The sequence below is a fragment of the Amblyraja radiata genome, chromosome 9 (assembly GCF_010909765.2).
Source record: "Amblyraja radiata isolate CabotCenter1 chromosome 9, sAmbRad1.1.pri, whole genome shotgun sequence".
Taxonomy (NCBI): domain Eukaryota; kingdom Metazoa; phylum Chordata; class Chondrichthyes; order Rajiformes; family Rajidae; genus Amblyraja; species Amblyraja radiata.
Genome location: NC_045964.1, coordinates 50,884,589 through 50,909,376, shown reverse-complemented (window position 1 = coordinate 50,909,376; position 24,788 = coordinate 50,884,589). Strand labels below are relative to the sequence as shown.

At 40.8% G+C, this 24,788-nt stretch overlaps 1 protein-coding gene across 5 annotated transcripts in view; it reads right to left on the bottom strand.

Annotated features, from left to right (window-relative positions):
• spata7 (spermatogenesis associated 7) overlaps window positions 1–24,788 on the bottom strand; it is an 86,007-nt gene that overhangs the window by 52,484 nt on the left and 8,735 nt on the right. For all 5 annotated transcript variants that reach the window (XM_033027371.1, XM_033027372.1, XM_033027369.1 and 2 more), the window contains exons 2-3: window positions 8,601–8,693; window positions 4,489–4,536 (exon numbers count right to left, since the gene is read on the bottom strand). In XM_033027371.1, coding sequence (XP_032883262.1) covers window positions 4,489–4,536; window positions 8,601–8,693 — 141 coding nt within the window. The remainder of the gene's footprint in view (window positions 1–4,488; window positions 4,537–8,600; window positions 8,694–24,788) is intronic.

Sequence of the window (24,788 nt, the reverse complement as noted above, 5' to 3'; positions counted from 1 at the left end):
ACGTTAGTGGGAGTTGTGTACAGGCCACCTAACAGTAGTAGTGGAGTTGGGGATGGCATCAAACAGGAAATTAGAAATGCGTGCAACAAAGGCAAAACAGTTATAATGGGTGACTTCAATCTACATATAGATTGGGTGAATCAAATTGGCAGGGGTGCTGAGGAAGAGGATTTCTTGGAATGTAGGCGGGATAGTTTTCTAAACCAACATGTAGAGGACCCAACAAGAGAGCAGGCTATTCTAGACTGGGTATTGAGTATTGAGGAAGGGTTAATTAGCAGTCTTGTTGTGCGTGGCCCCTTGGGCAAGATTGACCATAATATGGTCGAGTTCTTCATTAGGATGGAGAGTGACATAATTAATTCAGAAACAAGGGTTCTGAACAAAAAAAAGGTAATTTTGAGGGTATGAGACGTGAATTGGCCAAGATAGACTGGCAATTGATTCTTAAAGGGTTGACGGTGGATATGCAATGGAAGGCATTTAAAGGCTGCATGGATGAACTACAACAATTGTTCGTCCCAGTCTGGCAAAAGAATAAATCAGGGAAGGTAGTGCATCCGTGGATAACAAGAGAAATCAGGGATAGTATCAAAATAAAAGATGAAGCATATAAATTAGCCAGAAAGAGCAGCCTACCAGAGGACTGGGATAAATTCAGAGTCCAGCAGAGGAAGACAAAGGGCTTAATTAGGAAAGGGAAAATAGATTATGAAAGAAAATTGGCAGGGAACATAAAAACTGACTGCAAAAGTTTTTATAGATATGTGAAGAGAAAAAGATTAGTTAAAACAAATGTAGGTCCCTTACAGTCAGAAACAGGTGAATTGATCATGGGGAACAAGGACATGGCAGACCAATTGAATAACTACTTTGGTTCTGTTTTCACTACGGAAGACTTAATTAATCTGCCGGAAATAGCAGGGGACCGGTGGTCAAATGAGATGGAGGAACTGAGTGAAATCCAGGTTAGCCGAGATGTGGTGTTAGGTAAATTGAATGAATGGTCTGGGCGGCGCGACTCTCGTCAGCAGCGGCCTCTGCAGTCCGTCTGCGTTTTTATTATTTTATGTCTTATGTTTTTATGTAGTTTTTGTTATTTTTGTTGGGGTATGTGTGTGGGGGGGTGGGGGTGGTGTGGGGGGGGGGGGAGGGGGTAACTTTTAAATCTCTCCCTGCACGGGAGACCCGACCTTTTCTTTGTCGGGTCTCCGTTGTCGTTGGGGCTGCAACGAGGAGCGGCCTCCAACAGGAAGACCGGGGGCTGTGGTGCCGACTACTCACCTCACCGTCGCGGAGCTGGCTGAGTCCAGAGCGGGTGGAGCTGTGGTGGACGCTGCTGCGACCCGACCCCCGGAGATTCGGTGGCTGCAACTGCGGGTTTGGCGGGCGGCACCGGGAGCCCGCGGGTCCCTGGGGGGAGACCGCTTTTCAGGGCTTCCGCAACGGCGACTTCTCCCGCCCGAGTTGCGGGGTTGAAGAGCACCTGAGCGGGGCTTTACAACACCGCCCCACGCGGCTTGGAATGGCTGCGGGACTGCGAGCGCGCGCCGGGGGCTCTAACATCAAGACCCGGTGTGCGGCCTTGCATCACCCGGCGTGGCTTTAATGGCTGCGGGACAATTCGCCATCGCCCGCCGGGGGCTTTGACTTTGACTTTGACTCTGACATCGGGGGGGAGAGTGCAGTGGAGAGGTAAGTTTTTTTGGCCTTCTATCACAGCAATGTGATGGATGTTTATGTAAATTATGTTGTGTCTTGGGTCTATTTGTTTGTAATGTATGGCTGCAGAAACGACATTTCGTTTGGACCTCAAGGGGTCCAAATGACAATAAATTGAATTGTATTGTATTGTATGTATAAAGGCCGATAAATCCCCAGGGCCAGATAGGCTGCATCCCAGAGTACTTAAGGAAGTAGCCCCAGAAATAGTGGATGCATTAGTGATCATTTTTCAAAACTCTTTAAATTCTGGAGTAGTTCCTGAGGATTGGAGGGTAGCTAATTTTTAAAAAGGGAGGGAAAGAGAAAACGGGGAATTACAGACCAGTTAGTCTAACATCGGCAGTGGGGAAACTGCTAGAGTCAGTTATTAAAGATGGGATAGCAGCACATTTCGAAAGTAGTGAAATCATTGGACAAAGTCAGCATGGATTTATGAAAGGTAAATCATGTCTGACGAATCTTATAGAATTTTTCGAGGATGTAACTAGTAGAGTGGATAAGGGAGAACCAGTGGATGTGTAATATCTGGACTTTAAGGAGGCTTTCGACAAGGTCCCACATAAGAGATTAGTATACAAACTTAAAGCATATGGTATTGGGGGTTCAGTATTGATGTGGATAGAGAACTGGCTGGCAGACAGGAAGCAAAGAGTAGGAGTTAACGGGTCCTTTTCAGAATGGCAGGCAATGACTAGTGGGGTACCACAAGGCTCAGTGATGAGATCCCAGCTATTTACAATATATATTAATGATTTGGACGAGGGAATCGAATGCAACATCTCTAAGTTTGCGGATGACACGAAACTGGGGGGCAGTGTTAGCTGTGAGGAGGATGCTAGGAGGCTGTAAGATGACTTGGATAGGCTGGGTGAGTGGGCAAATGCATGGCAGATGCAGTATAATGTGGATAAATGCGAGGTTATCCACTTTGGTGGCAAAAACAGGAAAGTAGACTATTACCTGAATGGTGGCCGATTAGGAAAAGGGGAGATGCAACGAGACCTGGGTGTCATGGTACACCAGTCATTGAAAGTAGGCATGCAGGTGCAGCAGGCAGTGAAGAAAGCGAATGGTATGTTAGCATTCATAGCAAAAGGATTTGAGTATAGGAGCAGGGAGGTTCTACTGCAGCTGTACAGGGTCTTGGTGAGACCACACCTGGAGTATTGCGTACAGTTTTGGTCTCCTAATCTGAGGAAGGACATTCTTGCCATAGAGGGAGTACAGAGAAGGTTCACCAGACTAATTCCTGGGATGTCAGGACTTTCATATGAAGAAAGACTGGATAGACTCGGCTTGTACTCGCTAGAATTTAGAAGATTGAGGGGGGATCTTATAGAAACTTACAAAATTCTTAAGGGGTTAGATGCAGGAAGATTGTTCCCGATGTTGGGGAAGTCCAGAACAAGGGGTCACAGTTTAATGATAAAGGGGAAATCTTTTAGGACTGAGATGAGAAAAACATTTTTTACACAGAGAGTGGTGAATCTCTGGAATTCTCTGCCACAGAATGTAGTTGAGGCCAATTCATTGGCTATATTTAAGAGGGAGTTAGATGTGGCCCTTGTGGCTAATGGGATCAGGTGGTATGGAGAGAAAGCAGGTACAGGATACTGAGTTGGATGATCAGCCATGATCATATTGAATGGCGGTGCAGGCTCGAAGGGCCGAATGGCCTACTCCTGCACCTATTTTCTATGTTTCTACCTGAATTGAGAGAATACAATATTCATACCACTGGGCTGTCAACTGCCCAAGCGAAATATGAGATGCTGTTCCTCCAATTTGCATTTAGCCTCACTCTGACAATGGAGGAGACCGAGGAATGAAAGGTCTGTGTAGGAATGGGAAGGAGAATTAAAGTGTCCAGCAACCAGGAGATCAGGTTGGTTCACGCGGGCTGAGTGAAGGTGTTCCACGAAACGATCGCCCAGTCTGCGTTGGTTCTCGCCGATGTATAAGAGTCCACATCTTGAACAACGGATACAGTAGATGAGGTTGGAGGAGGTGATCTTATCTTGTTTGGCTTATCTTGTTTTGCTTATCTTGTTTATTGTTTATCTTGTTAGTGTACTTTGAGGGTTTTGTGGAGTTAATGGTGCTACAGAGGGTGGTGTAGAGATTCATTAGGATAGCAGGGATGAAAGAATATGTTTATATAGTCAGATCTGATAAACAAACTATCACTGTTCAATACACCAGAGGTTGAAATTATACTGCAAACGTTAAGAAATCAGAAATCAGTGGTCACAGAATCAAGATCTACATCAAAAGGGTATAAGAAAAATATATTTTTAAAAAGACACCAAGAGCTGGAGTAACTCAGTAGGTCAGACAGCATCCTTGGAGAACATGGATACGTGACGTTTCAGATCAAGACCCTACTTCGACTGATTGTTTATTTATTTATTTAATGCAAACAGGCATTAACTAATGCAATGCACCACCAGAAATCAAAATGTAACCAGCTTCATAGTTTCCAAACAAAACATCGTCATAAAGTCATAGAGTGATGTAGTGGAGACAGGCCCTTCGGCCCAACTTGAATATTTATTCAACATGAATAAATATTTGATAAAATGCAGGGAAAATGGAATTGAATGGACTGCTCTTTCTGAGATTTGACAGAGAACATTTGACTCAAATGATCATTTTCAGGTTATAGGCTCTACCACAATTCAACAGTCTGCAGTGTAATTTTTAAAAATTCTACTGCACATTAATGTCAATTAAAACTTAATCTGCAATAAATGAATTACTTACATTTTACACTTAATAGCATGCTTTTCGGAACAGAACAATCCACAGAAGCTGAAAAACAAAAGTACAAAAGGAATTGAAAAAAAAAGCAATTTGTAAGTTTTGAATCAATAGAAAATTCAGTGTCGAACAAATAAACAGGCCATTCGGCTCAAGTGATCTATACCAGTCCTTTGTGATTCAGCCAAGCTTCCTCCCTCCCCTCTTTGTCTAACCTTATCAGTGCATCCACATTGTCCTTGATTTCGTAAATACTTTTCTGACATCTCCTTTCAACAGCACACAAACTAAAACTACCATCAGCTTCCGCCCACCCCAAACTCCAATGCCTCTGATGCTGCATGACCTGTTGAGTACTTCAACCATTTTTTATTTCTCATTTCCAGCACCAGCAAAATAAGCGTGAAAAGTCATGTTTAGTTTATTTACATTTATATAAAAGGGCAGTGCAGTCCTAGTTTGATTAGCAGCAACATTCTCTTTCAATATTTGGCACTTCATCTAATGTTGAGCACAGTCATTCATTTGATTTATTTCTACTGCACTTTACATTAATACTTTAAATATAGAATTGTAGTGTAAAACACAGAATACACAATGTAATATACAGTATTTTTGATGCAATTCTCATGCAATCAGCAACACCCTGCTCCACTGCCCTCTCCCCACCACACCCCGACCCATTCCCCCAAGGATGCCAGACAGATGGCAGATGATTATATATTGTGTCCATATTTCAGTTAGGCATTTAAGTATATTCTGGACACAACATTGTAATCAATAATTTCATATCATCCAGCTCGACCTTACTCTTTTTTTGATTGAAACATTTTTTTAACCCTGCATTTGACAGAAGACATGATGATAATGTCATATTAATGCAATCTGATACCAGAAACTTTGGTTATTATAGTATTCTTTGTCCAGTATCAGAAAATTCAATTTTCAACCTTACTCCAGATTCAAATGAAGATTGAATCTTCAGTTTTCAATTCTAGGTTGACAAGAAATAAATATTCTGATTTGCTGAGTTTAAGACTTTCCATGGTGTAAACCTATCATTTGGAGAGTCTAGAACCAGATGGTACAACCTCAGATAAAAGGACGTGCCTTTAGAATGGAGATGAGGAGGAATTTCTTTAGCCAGAGGGTGGTGTATCTGTGGAATTCATTGCCGCAGATAGCTGTGGAGGCCTAGACATTGGATATTTTAAAAGTGGAAATTGATAGGTTCTTGATTAGTAAGGGCATCAAAGGTTATGGGTAGAAGGTAGTAGAATGGAATTGAGAGAGAGGAATAGGTCAGCCATGATCAAATAGCAAAGTAGACTCGATGGACCAAATGGTCAAATTCTGCTCCTATGATCTTATTCTATCAAAATAAACCAATTCAAAAATGGATATAGCCACAATCAAATCATTTGTATTGCAGTCTATCTATATATTAATGAATCTATTATTCTCCCATGGATGATTGTGAAAGAATTAAAACGTAGTAAGCCTGCAATCTGAAAAAAAAAAACAATCGGTTAGGAATGTTTGTATTATAAGAGAAACAAAGTTATTAAATTCATTGTGCTGATGTTGTATAATTCAATACTATTAGCTTCAAAGGGAGCTTAAGATTCCTATCAGTCATATTGGCCCCAATCTCTGACTCAGTGGTAAGCTGACAGTGCTTAACACAGAATTAGACAAATTGCTTGGAGAACAGTCAACATGGATTTGTGTCTGGAAGGTCATGTTTGACTAATCTTCTTGAATTTTTTGAAGAGGTTACTAGGGAAATTGATGAGGGTAAAGCGGTGGATGCTGTCTATATGGACTTCAGTAAGGCCTTTGACAAGGTTTCACATGGAAGGTTGGTTAAGAAGGTTCAATTGTTGGGTATTAATAGTGGAGTAGCAAGATGGATTCAACAGTGGATGAATGGGAGATACCAGAGAAATGGTGGATAACTGTTTGTCAGGTTGGAGGCCGGTGACTAGTGGGGTGCCTCAGGGATCTGTGTTGGGTCCACTGTTGTTTGTCATATACATCAATGATCTGGATGATGGTGTGTTAAATTGGATTAGCAAGTATGCAGATAATACTAAGATAGGTGGTGTTGTGGATAATGAAGTAGATTTTCAAAGTCTACAGAGAGATTTAGGCCATTTGGATGAGTGGGCTGAAAGATGGCAGATGGAGTTTAATGCTGATAAGTGTGAGGTGCTACATTTTGGCAGGACAAATCAAAATAGGACGTACATGGTAAAGGGTAGCGAATTGAGGAATGCAGTTGAACAGAGGGATCTAGGAATAACTGTGCATAGTTTCCTGACTTGATAGAGGTCTTTAAAATTATGAGAGGGATAGACAGAGTTGACGTGGATAAGCTTTTTCCATTGAGAGTAGGGAAGATTCAAACAAGAGGACATGATTTGAGAATTAAGGGACAAAAGTTTAGGGGTAACATGAGGGGGAACTTCTTTACTCAGAGAGTGGTAGCTGTGTGGAATGAGCTTCCAGTGGAAGTGGTGGAGGCAGGTTCGATTTTATCATTTAAATATAAATTGGATAGGTATATGGACGGGAAAGGAATTGAGGGTTATGGTCTGAGTGCAGGTAGATGGGACTAGGTGAGAGTAAGTGTTCGGCACGGACTAGAAGGGCCGAGATGGCCTGTTTCCGTGCTGTAATTGTTATATTGTCATATGGTTACATTTTCTCTGGTGCTCTCTTCTGTCTTGTTTCGTGTAGCTGTAAAAATAACTCAATGGACCAACCAAACTTGGAACAAGCCATAAAATTCAGAAAAATATGCAAGACCCAGACTCAGCCCCGTGTTGCTGAGACAAGTATGCTATCCTTAAAAGTTTATAAACTTTAAGTAACACGTTTTTAGAAATTCCGATATATTGAACCTTTAAAATATATCTAAATTCACATAATTTTTTTCAAAAGTGTTTTTAAATCAACAAGTGATTGAGGGGATTTAATGTTTGTTAAATTTACAAGCTATTTGAAAGATCTTAAAATTTGGTTTTAACATTAACAAAAGATAAGCCAGCTAAAATGTACTACTTTGATCTCTCTAACAACTTGCTCCTTCACTAAAATCTTCATCAACCTAGGGAAAAACAACTTGACCCTATTTAAACATAGTACAAAATGTTTGAGCAAATTTCACACTGTCTTGCTGATCACCACATGACATAAAATATACAATACAATACAATACAATTTGGACCCCTTGAGGTCCAAACGAAATGTCGTTTCTGCAGCCATACGTTACAAACAAATAGACCCAAGACACAACATAATTTACATAAACATCCATCACATTGCTGTGATGGAAGGCCAAAAAAACTTATCTCTCCACTGCACTCTCCCCCCCGATGTCAGAGTCAAAGTCAAAGCCCCCGGCGGGCGATGGCGATTGTCCCGCGGCCATTAAAGCCACGCCGGGTGATGCAAGGTCGCACACCGGGTTCTTGATGTTAGAGCCCCCGGCGTGCGCTCGCAGAGTCCCGCGGCCATTCCAAGCCGCGTGGGGCGATGGTGTAAGGCCCCGCTCCAGGAGCTCTTCAACCCTGCAACTCGGGCGGGAGAAGTCGCCGTTGCGGGAGCCCCGAAAAGCGGTCTCGCTCTAGGGACCCGCGGGCTCCCGGTGCCGCCGTCCGCCAAACCCGCAGTTGCAGCCACCGAATCTCCGGAGGTCGGGCCGCAGCAGCGTCCACCACAGCTCCACCCGCTCTGGACTCGGCCAGCTCCGCGACGGTGAGGTGAGTAGTCGGCACCACAGCCCCCGGTCTTCCTGTTGGAGGCCGCTCCTCGTTGCAGCCCCAACGACAACGGACATGGACACCTCATCAATACACTCTGCTTAGATGTGCTGAACCAATGTCAGAAATTTTGGAATTTCTGCATTAGATTATGCATGGTTAGGTTATGCATGGACAAAAATCACAACGTTTATATTGGCCAAAAATCACAAATTTATGTTGGTTCTATATTTACCGATAAATATTTGGATATCAATAACTACACAAAACCCAGGCCAAGACATACAATAAAGCATAATATTGTGGTCACACTGAATAGACTTCCTATATTAAACCTTGTGTATTTACCTTTAGCAGAGAGTATTCTGTTGTAATGGGAAGTCATATGAGCCTGAGTTAGGTGCTGGTCAACCATTTTCTTGGGAGAACTTACATAGTAAGCTGCAAGGAAAAAATGGCATGTATTTTATATATTTATATATATAATATTATATTAATATGTTTATAGAATGAGAATTTTGACAGCCCTTTGTTTTTCAAGAAAACACTCAATATTATCCCGGAACTTACACAACATAATTTAATAATTGGTGGAGATTTAAATTGTACATTGGATTCTTATTTAGACAGATCATCAAGACAAAGGAAATTAAAATCCAAGACAAGTGAATTACTAAATTCATACATCAATACTACTAACATCAAAGATGTCTGGAGAATCGAAAACCCATCCGGACGAGAATATTCATTTTACTCACCGGTACACAAAACCTATTCAAGAATAGACTACTTTTCCAGTCAGCTCTCTCCCTGTGATTACGAATATTTTAGAACGGTTTGGCGCGTATTCTGGTTATAAACTTAACTACCAAAAGAGTGAGCTATTACCGATTAACTCATTGGCTAAGCAGCTCCCTCGCTCTTTAAGCTCATTCAAATGGGCAGAGAACGGGTTTATCTCGGCGTCTTTATCACAACACCCTTATCTGATATGTTTCGCACAAACTTTCTGCCTCTGGTTGAGAAAGCTGAAAGAGATTTTGACCGCTAGTCAGTTTTACCGCTATCCCTCGTGGGCCGGATAAATCTGGTCCAGATGGTCGTCCTACCCAAATTCCTGTATCTTTTCCAGCACGTCCCTATATTTATCACTAAATCTTTTTTTAATAAATTAGAAAGGACAATATCTAAATTTTTATCGGGTAGCAAACCGGCTAGAATCCGAAAGGCGATACTGCAGTCTCCTAAGAGTGACGGCGGTTTGGCACTTCCTGACTTTAGGCGATACTATTGGGCAGCTAACTTGCAAAAACTCCTGTATTGGATGAATGATGATTGCGACCACCTACCGACCTGGGTACACATGGAAAAGGCGAGTTCACATCTCCCGTTGCGGTCTGTCCTATGATCCCAACTCCCCCTTCCTATAACATCTGTGGGTGCAGGCCCAATTGCGTCCCTCTCGCTCAAGATATGGAGTCAACTCAGGAAAAACTTCGGTTTACAAGGCCCTTCCATCTTGACCCTACTGCTTAAAAACCACATCTTTAAACCTTCAAGTACAGACCACGCATTCAAAACCTGGCATAGCAACGGTATCAGTAGTATCAAAAACCTATACAAGGATGGCATCTTTTCATCTTTTGCGGAGCTCTCGTCCAACTATAACCTCCCAAACGCCCACCTTTTTCGTTTTTTCCAGATTAGGGATTTTGTGAAGAAGACATTCCCCCATTTCCCAAATCGCCCCCCCTGAAACCCTGACCGATACCATCTTAGCTCTAGATCCCAACCAGAAGAAATGCATCTCTGTTTTGTATAACTTGTTAGGGTCGGTTATATTGAAACGTCATACCTCATTAAAAGCTGCGTGGGAGGGTGAGCTGAATACGAAACTAACAGACCAGCAATGGGACTCTACCTTGGACTTGACCCATTCTTCCTCCATATGTGCCCGTCATGGCCTAATCCAATGCAAAGTCCTTCACAAAGTCCACTACACAAATGCAAGATTATCTAGAATTTACCCCGCTGTTAGGGACACCTGCAACAGATGTAATCAATCTCCTGCCAACCATAGCCATATGTTTTGGTCTTGCCCTAAGCTAGCAGCCTTTTGGAGGAGTGCTTTCGACTTGATAAGCAGAGCCTACGGCCAGACTATTCCTCCAAACCCACTGTCAGCCATTTTCGGTACCCCTCCCAACACCAACCTCTCTGTTGCGGTGAAACGGGTTCTAGCTTTTACAACCTTGTTAGCCCGGAGACTGATCTTGCTTAACTGGAGGCTCACCTGTCCCCCGACACACACCCGCTGGATTAAGGAGGTGCTTTACAATTTAAAGCTTGAAAAACTTAGGTTCTCTCTCAAAGGCTCTACCAAGACATTCCTAGATACATGGAACCCTTTCTTGGAACTTGTTAACTCTCTCAACTTGTCCCCGGACTCGGAAGAGGACTGAGTGCTCTCCACCATTGTTCTGCTCTACTGCAGCTGCTTTCCCCTTAACCCCCCCCCCCTCCCCACACTTATTTATTTAATTACTTACTTATTTACTGTTATTAGTGACTTTTGTTTTCTTTTAAAAAAAAAATGTTTTAGTACTTTTTGTTTAGTTTATCTTACCATATTTGTGTGGATGTGTATGTATGTGAGTGTTGTTTGTCCCCGTTTGGTTCCGACCTGATTTGGGTGGGTTGAAGGTGGGTAAGGGTAAGGGCTTTGAGGGTCGCTTACATACTGTTGCACAATTATGCCTTGACTGTCACTGTCTGTTATCATTGTATGTATGCAAATTGCTGTGAAATTCAAATAAAAAGATTTAAATCAAGAATAGACTACTTTTTAGTAGACTCTAAACTAATCCCATTTACTTACAATTCGAAATATCATAATATTATAATCTCAGATCAAGCACCTTTAACATTCATGAATAAACTAAATGGAATGACCGAGAAGCAGACACAATGGAGACTTAACCCTCAAATTTTAAATGAAAAAGTTTGTCACTAATATCTTATTACACAGATCAATATGTTTTTCGAATCCAATGACCGCCCTGAAACATCTGCCTCCCTTCTCAAAGCATTTGTACGAGGAGCGTTAATCTCCTCACAAGCCTTTCATAATAAAGAGAATCGGGCTAAACAACAGATATTGGAAATGGAAATAAGGCAATTAGATATAGAGAATGTGGCTGCGCCCTCTATGATAAAATACAATAAAATTGCTGCACTTAAATATATTAAACCAAATATATTCAGATCAAATCATAAAACTTTATCAACATACTAAACAATCACATTTTGAATTCGGTGATAAACCACAAAAACTATTAGCTCGTCAACCCCGAAAACTGGATGGGGAAAAAACAATTTATAAAATTAGATCAGATATGGGAGAAATACTAACACTACCCAAGGACAGATTTTTACAATATTATCAAACACTTTACTCAACCAAAACGGTAGCATTCTGCAAGAATGGAATCATTTTTACAGAAATGCAATCTTACAGGTTTAGATCTGAAAGAGAGGGAATTATTTGGTGCTGAAATATCAGTAAAAGATATCGAAGAATCTATTAGATCTTTAAAAAATGGAAAAGCCGCAGGCCCTGATGGCTTAAGAACTGAATTTTATTAAAAGATTTATGACCTGATTTCTCCATGCCTACAGACATTATATAATTACGCCTTTACTCAACAGAAACTACCAGAAACTTTAAACGAATCCACAATAACACATACCAAAAACGGATAAGGACCTTGAGGACCCAGGTTCATTTAGAGCAATTGCTCTCTTAAACACTGATCAGAAAATATTTACCAAAATTCTAGCCCATAGAGATTAAGTTTAGTGATTCATAAATTAATGCACCCCAATCAAACAGGCTTTATTCCAAAACGTTATTCATTTTATAATCTGAGACGATTATTTCATATTATATATTCAAATAGAATAGCTAATGTAGATCTAGCAGTCATTTTGCTAGACCCTGAAAAAGCAATTGATCAGGTGGAATTTTATTTATTTATTTATTTTCGGTGATGGAAATTTTTCAACTCGGCGAGAAGTACTGCACATGGGTTAAGCTTTTATATTCTAACCCAACAGCTAGAATATTGACAAACCAAATGTAGTCACCTAAATTTAATTTATCTAGAGGATGTAGACAAGGATGCCCACTATCCCCGTTATTATTCGCCCTTGCTATTGAACCTCTGGCAGAAAATGTTAGAGCCCACCCAGAAATATATGGGTATAATACTAAAGATACAGTTAATACCATTTCTTTATATGCAGATGATGTATTAATATACATCACAAACCCGGAAACTAGCATTCCAAACTTGTTAAATCTTAAAACTCAATTTGGCTCATTTTCGGGATATAGAATTAATTGGAACAAAAGTGAAATTATGCCAACAACTGAACTTAACCTACATACATTGCAACAATCTCCTTTTAAAATAGTCAACGAAAAATTTAAATATCTAGGAATTTATGTGACTAAGAAACATACTTCTTTATTTAAATTAAATTTTCCGCCCTTACTTAATAAACTGCATAAGAATATTCAGTATTGGAAAACACTTCCCATCTCAATGTAGAATTAATGCTATAAAAAGGATTTTCTTCCGCAATTACTGTACCTCTTTCAATCAATCCCAATATATCTTCCAAAAATTGTTTTTTTTAAAGTTGATTCTATTGTCACAAGTTTTATTTAGGATTATAGGAACCATAGAATAAGTAAAAAACATTTATGTAAATCCAAGATGAATGGAGGATTAGCTTTACCAATTTTTTTGTATTACTTCTGGGCAGTTAATATTAAAAATATGATCTTTTGGTTGGAAGATATGGATCAGCAACCAGACTGGTTAAAGATGGAAAAGGAAGATTGTTTGCCTTTTGAAATTGGCTCGAGTCTGTTAGCTCCCACAAAACTGAATTAAAAAACCTATAGTGAAAATCCTATAATGTATAGTGGTATACGAATTTGGAAACAATTAAAAAAGACTTTAAAATTGGATAATTTATCACTCTCTCTCCCCATTGTAAATAACCCTTCATTTAAACCCTCTGTGTTGGATAAAGGTTTTATACAATGGAAAAATTATGGAATTAAAAAGGTGGGACATCTTTATAGAAAAGGTATTTTTCTTTCATTTCAGGAGTTACTACAGAATTATGGACTACATTCAAATATTTTTTTTAGATATTTACAATTTAGAGATTATGTTAAATCACGCACACAAGAATATAGAACTAGAGAGCCAGAGACTTCTGATGAATGTTTGAATAAACATCCTAATATAGACAAATTAATATCTTACATTTATAATACTCTAGTAGATAGTGAGGTCCCGTCAACGGAATTATATAGACAAGCATGGGAAAATGAATTAGATCAACCTATAATGAAAGATATTTGAGACGAAAGTCTACAACATATACATCAATGTTCGTTAAATGCCAGACATTCTTTAATACAATTTAAAATACTATATAGACTACATTACTCTAAAACAAAATTAAATAGAATTTTCCACATATCTCCCCTATCTGTGACAAATGTCAATACTCAGAGGCTAATTTAACTCATACTTTTGCAAATTGTATAAAAATTAATTATTTCTGGACGAATATTTTTAGAATAATTTCTGAAGTTGTTAATATCCAATTGGATCCCGACTCAAAACTAATAATATTAAGAATATCAGAACAAAACCTAAAACTTACAACAAGCCAAAGAAACTTCCTTGATTATAGTATAATAACTGGGAAAAAATTAATATTAAAATTTTGGAAAAATCCAACAACCCCCACAATTAATATGTGGATTATGGAGATGTCGGAGACCTTACATTTGGAAAGAACTAGACTTGTCTTAATTGACAAACAAGAATTATTTGCTAGAATATGGTCTCCATTTATTGATTTTCTGAAAGGGTAAATTGGTCCGGCGCAGAAGCCTGACTGAAACTTGAACCCAGGATTAGATGAATAGTTATGTTTTATAATCTACAGACCTATCTCCAAAGTTGTATTATTGGTAATTTATTCTATATTTTTTAATCGTTTTTTTTCTCCTTTCTTTCTACCTATAAAAAAATAAACAAATAGAAGCTGTGTTGATATTTAATTGATAAATGAGGACCCCCAATTACTTTGATAGCTGGGATCTCAACTATTAACAATATGTAATTGATAAACAAAATGTGTTTTGATTATATGTAAATGCTTATAATAAAAATATTATTTTAAAAAAAAGAATGAGAAGGGAGGATTTTCACATCTTAGACTCCAAGCAATTGAAGGCATGGTCAGTGGCGGACCTACATTTTTGGGGCCCTGAAGGCTGAACTGTTATGAGGGCCCCTTCGCAACCAGCAACGAGGTCTGGGTAACCACTGTTATCGTCTTCAATGGGGTTGTTCCACGACAGATCACCACAAATTTTAATTTCTGTCATAAATGTTAATTGTGTTTTAAATTATTCATAATTATTTTATATTAAACATATTTAGAATGAAACATCCTTAATTTGAACGTTTTTTTCATTTACGGCTAGCCTATATGATACTTTAATAACCTTAAAATTTTTATTTTAACTATTATTTTGTATTGAATTACACTATATTATTAATATTATTCTTTTTTTAAAACCCCTTCTCATATAGTAGACCCAAAATTTTTAAGCAATGTGGACTAAGGATGATATTCACCTCCAGAAAAAAAGTAGGATGTATTGGCCGGGTGTCTAGAAAGCTGGCTAAGCCCCCGGCGGGGGGGGTTCAGGGGCCGCAGCCTCAAGCTTTCTGCTGATAGTTTACATAACAGAAGCTTAGATTTTTTATAACACACAAGCAGTAAAATAACCCACAAAAGATATATATTTCATGAAATAAAAAATAGACAATAGGTGCAGGAATATGCCATTTGGCCCTTTGAGCCAGCACCGCCATTCACTGTGATCATGGCTGGTCATCCACAATCAGTACCCCATTCCTGCCTTCTCCCCATATCCCTTGATCTGCTATCTTTAAGAGCTCTATCTCTCTCTTGAAAGCATACAGAGAATTGGCCTCCACCACCCTCTGAGGCAAAGAATTCCACAGATTCACAACTCTCTGTGTGAAAAAATATTTCCTCATCTCCGTTCTAAATGGCCTACCCCTTATTCTTAAACTGTGGCACCCTGGTTTTGGACACTCCCAGCATTGGAAACATGTTTTCTGCCTCTAGCGTGTCCAAACCCTTAATAAGCTTATATGTTTCAATAAATGGCCTCATACAGCTAAAAAAAAATTACAAAATATTACCTGAAATGTCTCTTTGCCTAGCACTGAGATGAGAAAAAACGTTTTCACCCAGAGTTGTGAATTTGTGGAATTCTCTGCCACAGAAGGCAGTGGTCTTGTCTCCTTCAGTAGCACCTCAGTCTCCCTTCCTGAGCTCAGACACCCACTTCTCCTCACCTACCCACCTACACCTTGACTAATGATTAATCCTCTCGCCTCGACAATATCTCACCACAAAAACTTCTCCTCACACCTAAACCTCGCCTCGACTAAAGCATACCTCAATAAACCTCACCCCTCAAATAAACCTCACACCTCATCTCACACTTTAAACCTACCTCAACTTAACTAAATCTCCCACCTCACGACTAAACCTCCCACCACACGACTAAACTTCCCACCTCACACGTAATCTGCGCCTCAACTAAACGCCGCCTCTCTCCCGCTCCCGCTATTTATTGTCCCCACCACCTGTTGGCGGCGCCTCACGTGAGTGAAACGGCTCCAACCAGGGGGGCGGGGCCGAGTGCAGCGCAGGTGCATTGCCCAAGAGGGGAGTGGATGGGCGCACGTGCGCTGACGTTGAGCCCCGCCCGTCCGCAGCCCCTCCCCGTGGAAGCAGGAGAGAGGAGGCGATTAGTCGGGGATTAGTGAGTTGAGGTTTAAGTGTGAGGTGAAGTTTAGTCGAGGCGAGGGCTTTAGTCGAGGTGAAAAATCAGATTAATTTCTAGGAAAACAACAAAATCAGAATTCCGATTTAAGTTGGAAGAATATCTGGACTAAAGTCGCTTCTGGGGCCCCTCCGGAATTAGGGGCCCTGAAGCTTAAGCTTAATTAGTTTCATAGTAGATCCGCCCCTGGGTATGATCAACAAAAAGTGGAGAAATTTAAACCTAGCAAAGCAGAAGATTGGAAGTGTAGACAAATTTCAAAGCACTGTTGGGCAGAGAAGATTACCAAGATAAAGAGGAAAGAGGCAGAAACTAGAAAATAAGGATGATCATTTGCAATTGATGCATTAGTGCACTGAATATCAGCTGACTACATTTCATTCAAAAGCATTCAAAATTCCATAGAAATCGCAACTGATAGCTCGTGCATTTGCTCAATGCCAATCCAGAGGCAAGAACATGCACTTCTGTGTGATACATCTGCATTTTGGTTCCTTGCAGTGCTGTTGACCTCTAGTGGTGAAAGACTGCATACGATCTTGGATACGATAATTCAAGTAGCAAACAGTCCAGATCATCTGCTTTTAGACTGCACCTTCTTGGCAACCCCAACATGCATTATCAAGCCCTAATGAAATACCTATGGTGGGATCACGAATGCTATAATCCAGTGTGAGAATAGCTGACATGCACAACATCGAACCATTGAAACAGAGCTTCAGAAATCCAAATAATCTTTTGGAGAACAGGTTTCTGAGGTCATGAATATAGGTAGCCAGAACCATAATAACAAAATTCTGCGTTTCCACTGTGCTCCTTGTTCTGCAGTGAACATGCGATATTGGCCTTCTGATATTATACTATTTTTGGGCCTCCGAATTGACCACTATATCCGCAGTGGAAAGGATAGCCTCAGAACTCTATAGACAGGCCTACAAGTCCTCCACTCAACACATTGCATACACCACATCAATTTTCTTTCATAGTTTATCCCCGAAGTTCTCATGCAGGGACATTACCCTCCAGAGAGCTGTAACCTGTGCTATAATCTCCCCTTGCCCTTATTCCAAAGCACTCTTTTCCTGGTGGTTCACCACATGGAATTTCCATCTCATCTCTGGTTATCTTCTTGTTGTCTACTGCCTGACCAAGTTGCAATTCTTCTATCCGAAAGCACAAGCACATGAAGAGGATGCAATTTTCTTCATGCCCCAGTTTGCTCTGAGTTACAAGCGATAGTTGGTGCGTCTATCGTTAGGGTAACATAGAATCTGTTTCCTATGGTAGGGTTGTTTAAAACATATGGACATAGGTCTAAGGTGCGAGGAAGGAGATGTAAAAAGGATCTGAGGGGTAAATTATTCACACAAAGAACAGTTGTCATCTGGAATGAGCTGCCAGAGGAGTAGGTGGAGGCAGGAACAGTAGGGGTGGTCACAGTGGCGCAGCGGGAGAGTTGCTGCCTTACAGCAATTGCAGCGCCGGAGAACCGGGTTCGATCCCGATTACGGGTACTGTCTGTACGGAGTTTGTACATTCTCCCCGTGATCTTCATGGGTTTTCTCCGAGAACTTCGGTTTCCTCCCACACTCCAAAGACGTACAGGTTTGTAGGTTAATTGGCTTGGTAAATATAAAAATGATGACCTAGTGGGTGTAGGATAGTGTTAATGTGCGGGGGTCGCTGGTTGGCGCGTACTCAGTGGGCCGAAGGGCCTGTTTCCGCACTGTATCCCTAAACTAAACTAAACGAGCAATGCCTGAGGCTTCTAGTACATTATAGAGCAAGGCAAGAGGGATATGGAATTATTGCAGGAAAGAGTATTGATAGGCATGATGGTCAACGTGGACACTGTGGGCTAAAGGTAGACGCAAAGTGCTGGAGTAACTCAGCTGGCCAGGCAGCATCACATAAAAAAAAAAGGATGGGTGACGTTTTGGGTCGGGACATTTCTTCAGAGCCTGTTTCTAAGCTATACAACTTTCTGACTTAAAGGAAGGTGGCTATCAAAGTCAGAATTGGGGATGTCTGCTAATGATTACAACAATGTTCACTTCTATTCACAACTCCTCAGCAAATGAAGCATTCCATGTCTGTAGGCAGCAAGAGTTGTACAACATTCAGGAAGGGTTTACACCTGGCAAATAACATTTCCAACACACAAGTGCCAGGCAATAATCATTTATGACAAAAAAGAGTGTAACAACCATCTTCGATATTCAATCACGTTACTATCACTGAGTCCTCCACCACCAACATTATGGTATCACCATTGATGAGAAACTCAAGTGAACAGGTCACATAAGTAATGTGGCTGTAACGAGAGAGGCTTGGCAATGGCTTACTTTTGGACATCCCAATCTCTTTCTTAAATAAAGAAATACACAGTACTCCAGACCTGGTCTCATCTATATGCTATATAGCTATGTATAGTCTCGCTGCTTTTGTATTCAATTCCTTCGAAGGAAACAAAATTCAATTTTGTTGGTAGTACAACTGGATCTGGGGGTCCTTGTTCATTAGTCACTGAAAGTAAGCATGCAGGTACAGCAGGCAGTGAAGAAAGCGAATGGCATGTTGGCCTTCATAACAAGAGGAGTTGAGTATAGCAGCAAAGAGGTTCTTCTGCAGTTGTACGGGGCCCTAGTGAGACCATACCTGGAGTACTGTGTGCAGTTTTGGTCACCAAATTTGAGGAAGGACATTCTTGCTATTGAGGGCGTGCAGCGTAGGTTCACAAGCTTAATTCCCGGGATGGCGGGACTGTCATATGTTGATAGAATGGAGCGGCTGGGCTGGTCTGGAATTTAGAAGATCAGAGGGGATCTTATTGAAACATATAAGATTATTAAGGGTTTGGACATGCTAGACGCAGGAAACATGTTCCCGATGTTGGGGGAGTGAAGAACCAGGGGCCACAGTTTAAGAATAAGGGTAAGCCATTTAGAACGGAGATAATGAAAAACATTTTCACACAGAGGGTTGTGAATCTGTGGAATTCTCTGCCCCAGAAGGCAGTGGAGGCCAATTCTCTGGATGCTTTCAAGAAAGAGTTCGATAAAGCTCTTAAAGATAGCGGAGTCAGGGGACATGGGGAGAAGGCAGGAACGGGGTACTGAGTGTGCATGAATTTCAGCCATGGTCACAGTGAATGGCGGTGCTGGCTCGAAGGGCCGAATGGCCTACTCCTGCACCTAATGTCTATAGTAAGAAACAATAACATTCTGTTAACTTTCCTAATCACTTACAGTTCCAGCATACTAGCCTTTCACGAATCATGCACTAAGCCAGGTCCATCTGCATCTCAGAGCTGCAATCTCTTACAATTAAGGTAATACTAGACGAAGTGGGACCCGTTGGGTTTCATGTTCACACGGGAGGGCTGGTCCCCCAATGCAATATTCCACCTCTCCACCAATTCCAATATTGGTGGCCAGTGGGGGCTTTCTGGAGCGCTAGTATGGGTGTTGTGGGCCGAAGGGACTGGTTTCCAGAGGGCTAGTATGGACATTGTGGGCCAAATGGATTCTTGGGTTGGCAGCTAAGTCAGGCCTGGTGGGCTGGCAGCTCAGTCACTCAGGAAATCAAAGCGATATATGGTTGTGTTTTTTTCTAAAATCAATATACAGCGCAGTAGGAAGTGGTCAAGATGAGACTTTTAGGCTGGCAGCTCAGTCACTCAGGGCTGGTGGCTGGCAGCTCACTCACTCAGTTCTGGTGGGTTGGCAGTTCAGTCACTCAGGGCTGGTGGGCTGGCAGTTCACTCACTCAGGGCTGTTGAGCTGGCAGTTCACTCACTCACGGCTGGTGGGCTGGCAGTTCACTCACTCACGGCTGTTGGGCTGGCAGTTGACTCACGGCTGGTGGGCTGGCAGTTCACTCATGACTATTCCTTGAAATACCATTTCAAGCAGAGTGCAGGCCACCAAATTCAAATACAATTTCATACTATTTCAAGCAGAGTGCAGGCCACCAAATTCAAATGCAATTTCATACCATTTCAAGCAGAGTGCAGGCCACCAAATTCAAATACAATTTCATACCATTTCAAGCAGAGTGCAGGCCACCATATTCAAATGCAATTTCATACCATTTCAAGCAGAGTGCAGGCCACCAAATTCAAATGCAATTTCATACCATTTCAAGCAGAGTGCAGGCCACCAAATTCAAATACAATTTCATACCATTTCAAGCAGAATGCAGGCCACCATATTCATATGCAATTTCATACCATTTCAAGCAGAGTGCAGGCCACCAAATTCATATGCAATTTCATACCATTTCAAGCAGAGTGCAGGCCACCAAATTCAAATGCAATTTCATATAATTTGGGCTTTATACTCCTGGCCCCCCGGAAGGGGCGTTACCTTCATCATGGTGATTTATTGGCGAGTGGACAAATCAACCGATCTCAAGATTTTTAAAACATTCATACCTTTTTTATTTTTCATCGATCGGAAAATCCTCCTCAGCAGAGGAGGACTGTGAGTAAGATGGCCAAAAATCAAAGCGATATATGGTTGTGTTTTTTTCTAAAATCAATATACAGCGCAGTAGGAAGTGGTCAAGATGAGACTTTTAGTTATATAGATGTTTCTTTTTAAGTGGGTTTTTAAAGATAATCATGTTTCATAGTCACCATGGTGAAACCAGCTTATTATTCTGAAAGCATTTACTTAATTGTATTTAAATTCTCCATCTGGGTGAAAGAGCTAATAGTCGGATCTAATATAGTTTGCAAAATGGAGTAGTTCTTCGACAAAAAGCATGGTCTAGTAGAACAAAAGAATGGCTTGGTGCCAAGTCTGAATGACATTGCAGATTATATGGAACACAATACGGAGGACAGGTTGTCTTTTTAATAAAGACGTTAAGATGGAAACCTGCGTAATAACATGTGTTTCTTTCAAGGCCATAGAAGCCAAGATTGAAAAAATTGCTGACGCTCCAGAGATAAGTAATAACTTGTTATTGGATGAGCTTGATTTGGACCCAGCCTTTCCTGTATTCTGAAAGGCTATAGAATCTTTCAGTCATGCCATATTCAGACTTGGTAGGAGTGTTTTACTGATAAGAAAAATGTATAATTGTGCTAACTTTCCTTTGTTCTGTGGGTGGAGCCCGAGAAGCAATGAGCAATGTGTGTGCTCTTTGTAGATCTCACCACTCCCGTCTGACGAATCGATTAAAGATTGCCTTGGTTTACCTTTTGTTGCTGTCTGCTTTTAAGAGACAAACATTGACATGGGAATTAGAACATCCCTCTGGATTTCCCTAACACCCTTATACTCATCCTTACTGATAGAGACTGATAAGGTTATGATTGACACATTTCTTGGTTTTAGTAGATTGATATAAAAGGGGTTTTTTCCCCATTGTCTACTCAATGTTCATGTTATTTTAGAAAGCAGTCAGAAAACATGTCAGTAGATATACATTCTGTCTGTTTTAATTCTAAATGGCAATTCCTTTATCAAGAACTATCCTCAACCATTGATTGTACTTAGAGAAATGAAATGATAATTTCATTTAACAACATGCGTATAAAGCTGTTCCATTCAAGTGGATACAGACAAATGGGCACTGGCCCATTTGACACTTGTCCTCAAGAAAATGATATAATCAAGGAGAAATATAGATTGCAACAAATGAGTTACCCAGTCCTACTCTGGCGTGGCAGGCTCTTATTTCTTCCCTCCAAATGCCTACCTTCCTTTCTTCATGGCTACTTCTAACCATCAACAATACCTTCAATGTATCCCCATGCTTCTCACAAAACCAGAATTTATGATATCGCCATTGATACACAGAATTTAATCACAGAGTCATAGTCATACAGTGTGGAAACAGGAACTTCGGCCCAACTTGCCCATACCGGCTAACATGTCCCAGCTGTACTGGTCTGACCTGCCTGCGCTTGGTCCATATCCCTCCAACCCTGTACCTGTCTAACTGTTTCTTAAACGTTGGGATAGTCCTAGCCTCAACTACCTCATCTGGCAGCTCAAATTCCTAATAAATATTTTATCCTCACCTTGAACCTATGTCTTCTGGTCCTCGATTCCCTTACTCTGGGCAAGAGACTGTGCATCTACCTGATCTATTCCTCTCATGATTGTGTACACCTCTAAAGATCACCCCTCATCACGCTCCAAGGAATAGAGACCCAGCCAACCCAACCTCTCTCTATAGCTCACACCCTCTAGTCCTGGCAACATCCTCATGAATCTTCTCTGAACCCTTTCAAGCTTGACAATATCTTTCATATAACATGGTGTCCAGAACTGAACACAATATTCTAAATGCGGTCTTGTCAAAGTCTTATACAACTGTAACATGACCTCCCAACTTCTATACTCTGATATTGACTGATGAAGGCCAATGTGCCAAAAGCATTTTTGACCACTTTATCTACCTGCGACTCGACCTTCAAGGAACCGTGAACCTGCACTCCTCGATCCCTCTGCTCCACAACACTCCCCATCGACCTACCATTCACTGTGTAGGTCCTGCCATAGTTAGGCATTCCAAAATGCAACACCTCCCACTTCTCTGTATTAAATTCCATCAACCATTTCCCAGCCCACCTGGCCAATCAATTCATATCCTGCTGTAATCTTTCACAACCATCTTCACTATCTGTAAAACCACCCACTTTTATATCATCAGCAACCTTGCTAATCTTGACCTGTATGTTCTCATCCAAATCATTGATGCAAATTTAGCACAGGCAACTGCCTCAATTAGTTACTTATTTACCCTATTTACTCTAGGTTCAAGAGCCTTCTAACAAATCAGCATTACATGGGGAAACAATCTACTCAGTTCCTTCATCATTGATGATTGCAGCATTCAAAAAGCTTTCTACCGTCTTCAATTGTTTAATTGCTCAACACCTGAGAATTCGGCAGAAACCTACACTTAGCGCTGAAAGAGAATGTTCTTCATTAAGTGGTGAACTGCTCGAGTTCTCTATCATGCATGTCAGAGAGGGAACTGTTAATTATTTCCTATGTATATACTTTGTCTGTGAGTTGTCAGATTGTCTGTTAGGTTCATGAGAGCTGTAACATGGATTTTCCTGCGTCAATGTTTCTATTGTCATTGTAAGTTGCTTTTGGGGTTGGTTGATGAAGACAGCAGAATAGATGAGATGGTGATCAATCAAACAGTCATAGAAATCCTTCTTGGCACAAGTGAAACTGGCATCCCTGTTGTTATGGTAAAATCTAACATGATAACGTTGCTGGGCCAGTCACCGTTACATTAAAATTGTGCTAGTCTCAACAGCAAAATTGAGCCATGCTCCCAATATTTTATTATGAGCACCACTCTGATGACATCAACCTTCCTTACACCTTCCTTCCTGATTGCACTACCCAAAGTTGTGTCTTTTCAGTTTGACGTTGCCAAGAAGGATCTATGTTTCTCTCCCTGGAATGCATGCAGGGTATCCTTTTAAGATTGCAAGAAACGTTCTATCTGGCCTCATCTGTGCGTTTTAGGCTTGGAATGTCTGCACTTATAACCATAGCATGCTGGTTTAATGTTAACTAGGTGAGAGGTTGCCAGTCAATGCTTTATTCCACAGGGAGAGTTACTGAAATGCCAGACTAATTCATTTCTCAACAACTATTTATCTCATAGTTTGCTCATCCAGAATAAATGTACCTACCATCTGATTATTCAAACTGCCCATCGTGTTTTATGTCAATGTCAAAGCATCCGAAGTTCCTAGGTTATGATAATGGATGTTTTGCAGCATTGGGGTGGAAATTGTCTGTGATAGATTTATTTTAACATTGCTACCACCTACAACATAGACTTGATCCAGTCATGATGGGAGGAGTAAGATAACTGGGACCAGATCTGAGTAGACTATGTTCGGATTGAAACGTGGAAGCAAAATTATATAGGACATGTGATGGTGTAAGGGACATTTTGAAAATCCCTCAACTTTTGTGTGATCACCCTTGATATCACACATGATCAACTCAGTCCAGCCTTGTGCTAAAATGGTTTTGTCACAAATGTGTATTGGATAGATTGTATTGTGAATTTACTACTAAAAAGAGTAGTCGGCGATTGGGCATGGCAAACAAAAAGGTTTGTTGCTAGTTGTGTATGTTTTTGCTAATTAGTAACCAGTCGATGATTAGCTAGGCATGGTGAATAATTTGCATAATAGCGATGAGGGATGGTCATACAACACATGTGTTATTTGAATCCTAAAAACAACAAAGATTATTGACCAAACGTTGGGTGATGAGTCTTGGCCAGTAGGGGGAACATGGAATCTAGAGACAATTAAAAAGAAGGAACTATAATGGGGCCTTTTCACGGGGCGAGTTGACGCAAGATGTCACCAGAGTGAAGAGGTCGTGGTCCAGCACGAGTCTCGCACGATATAACGGGGGTAGATAAAGAGTTCCCACGGTACTCGGCATTTCTGTTATTTGTGCGAGTGACTTGTCCGTTTCCCGAGCTTTCGCGTTAAATCTTGAATGAACATCGTGAACTACACGTGACACAAATGATGTAACTTTTTTTTCACA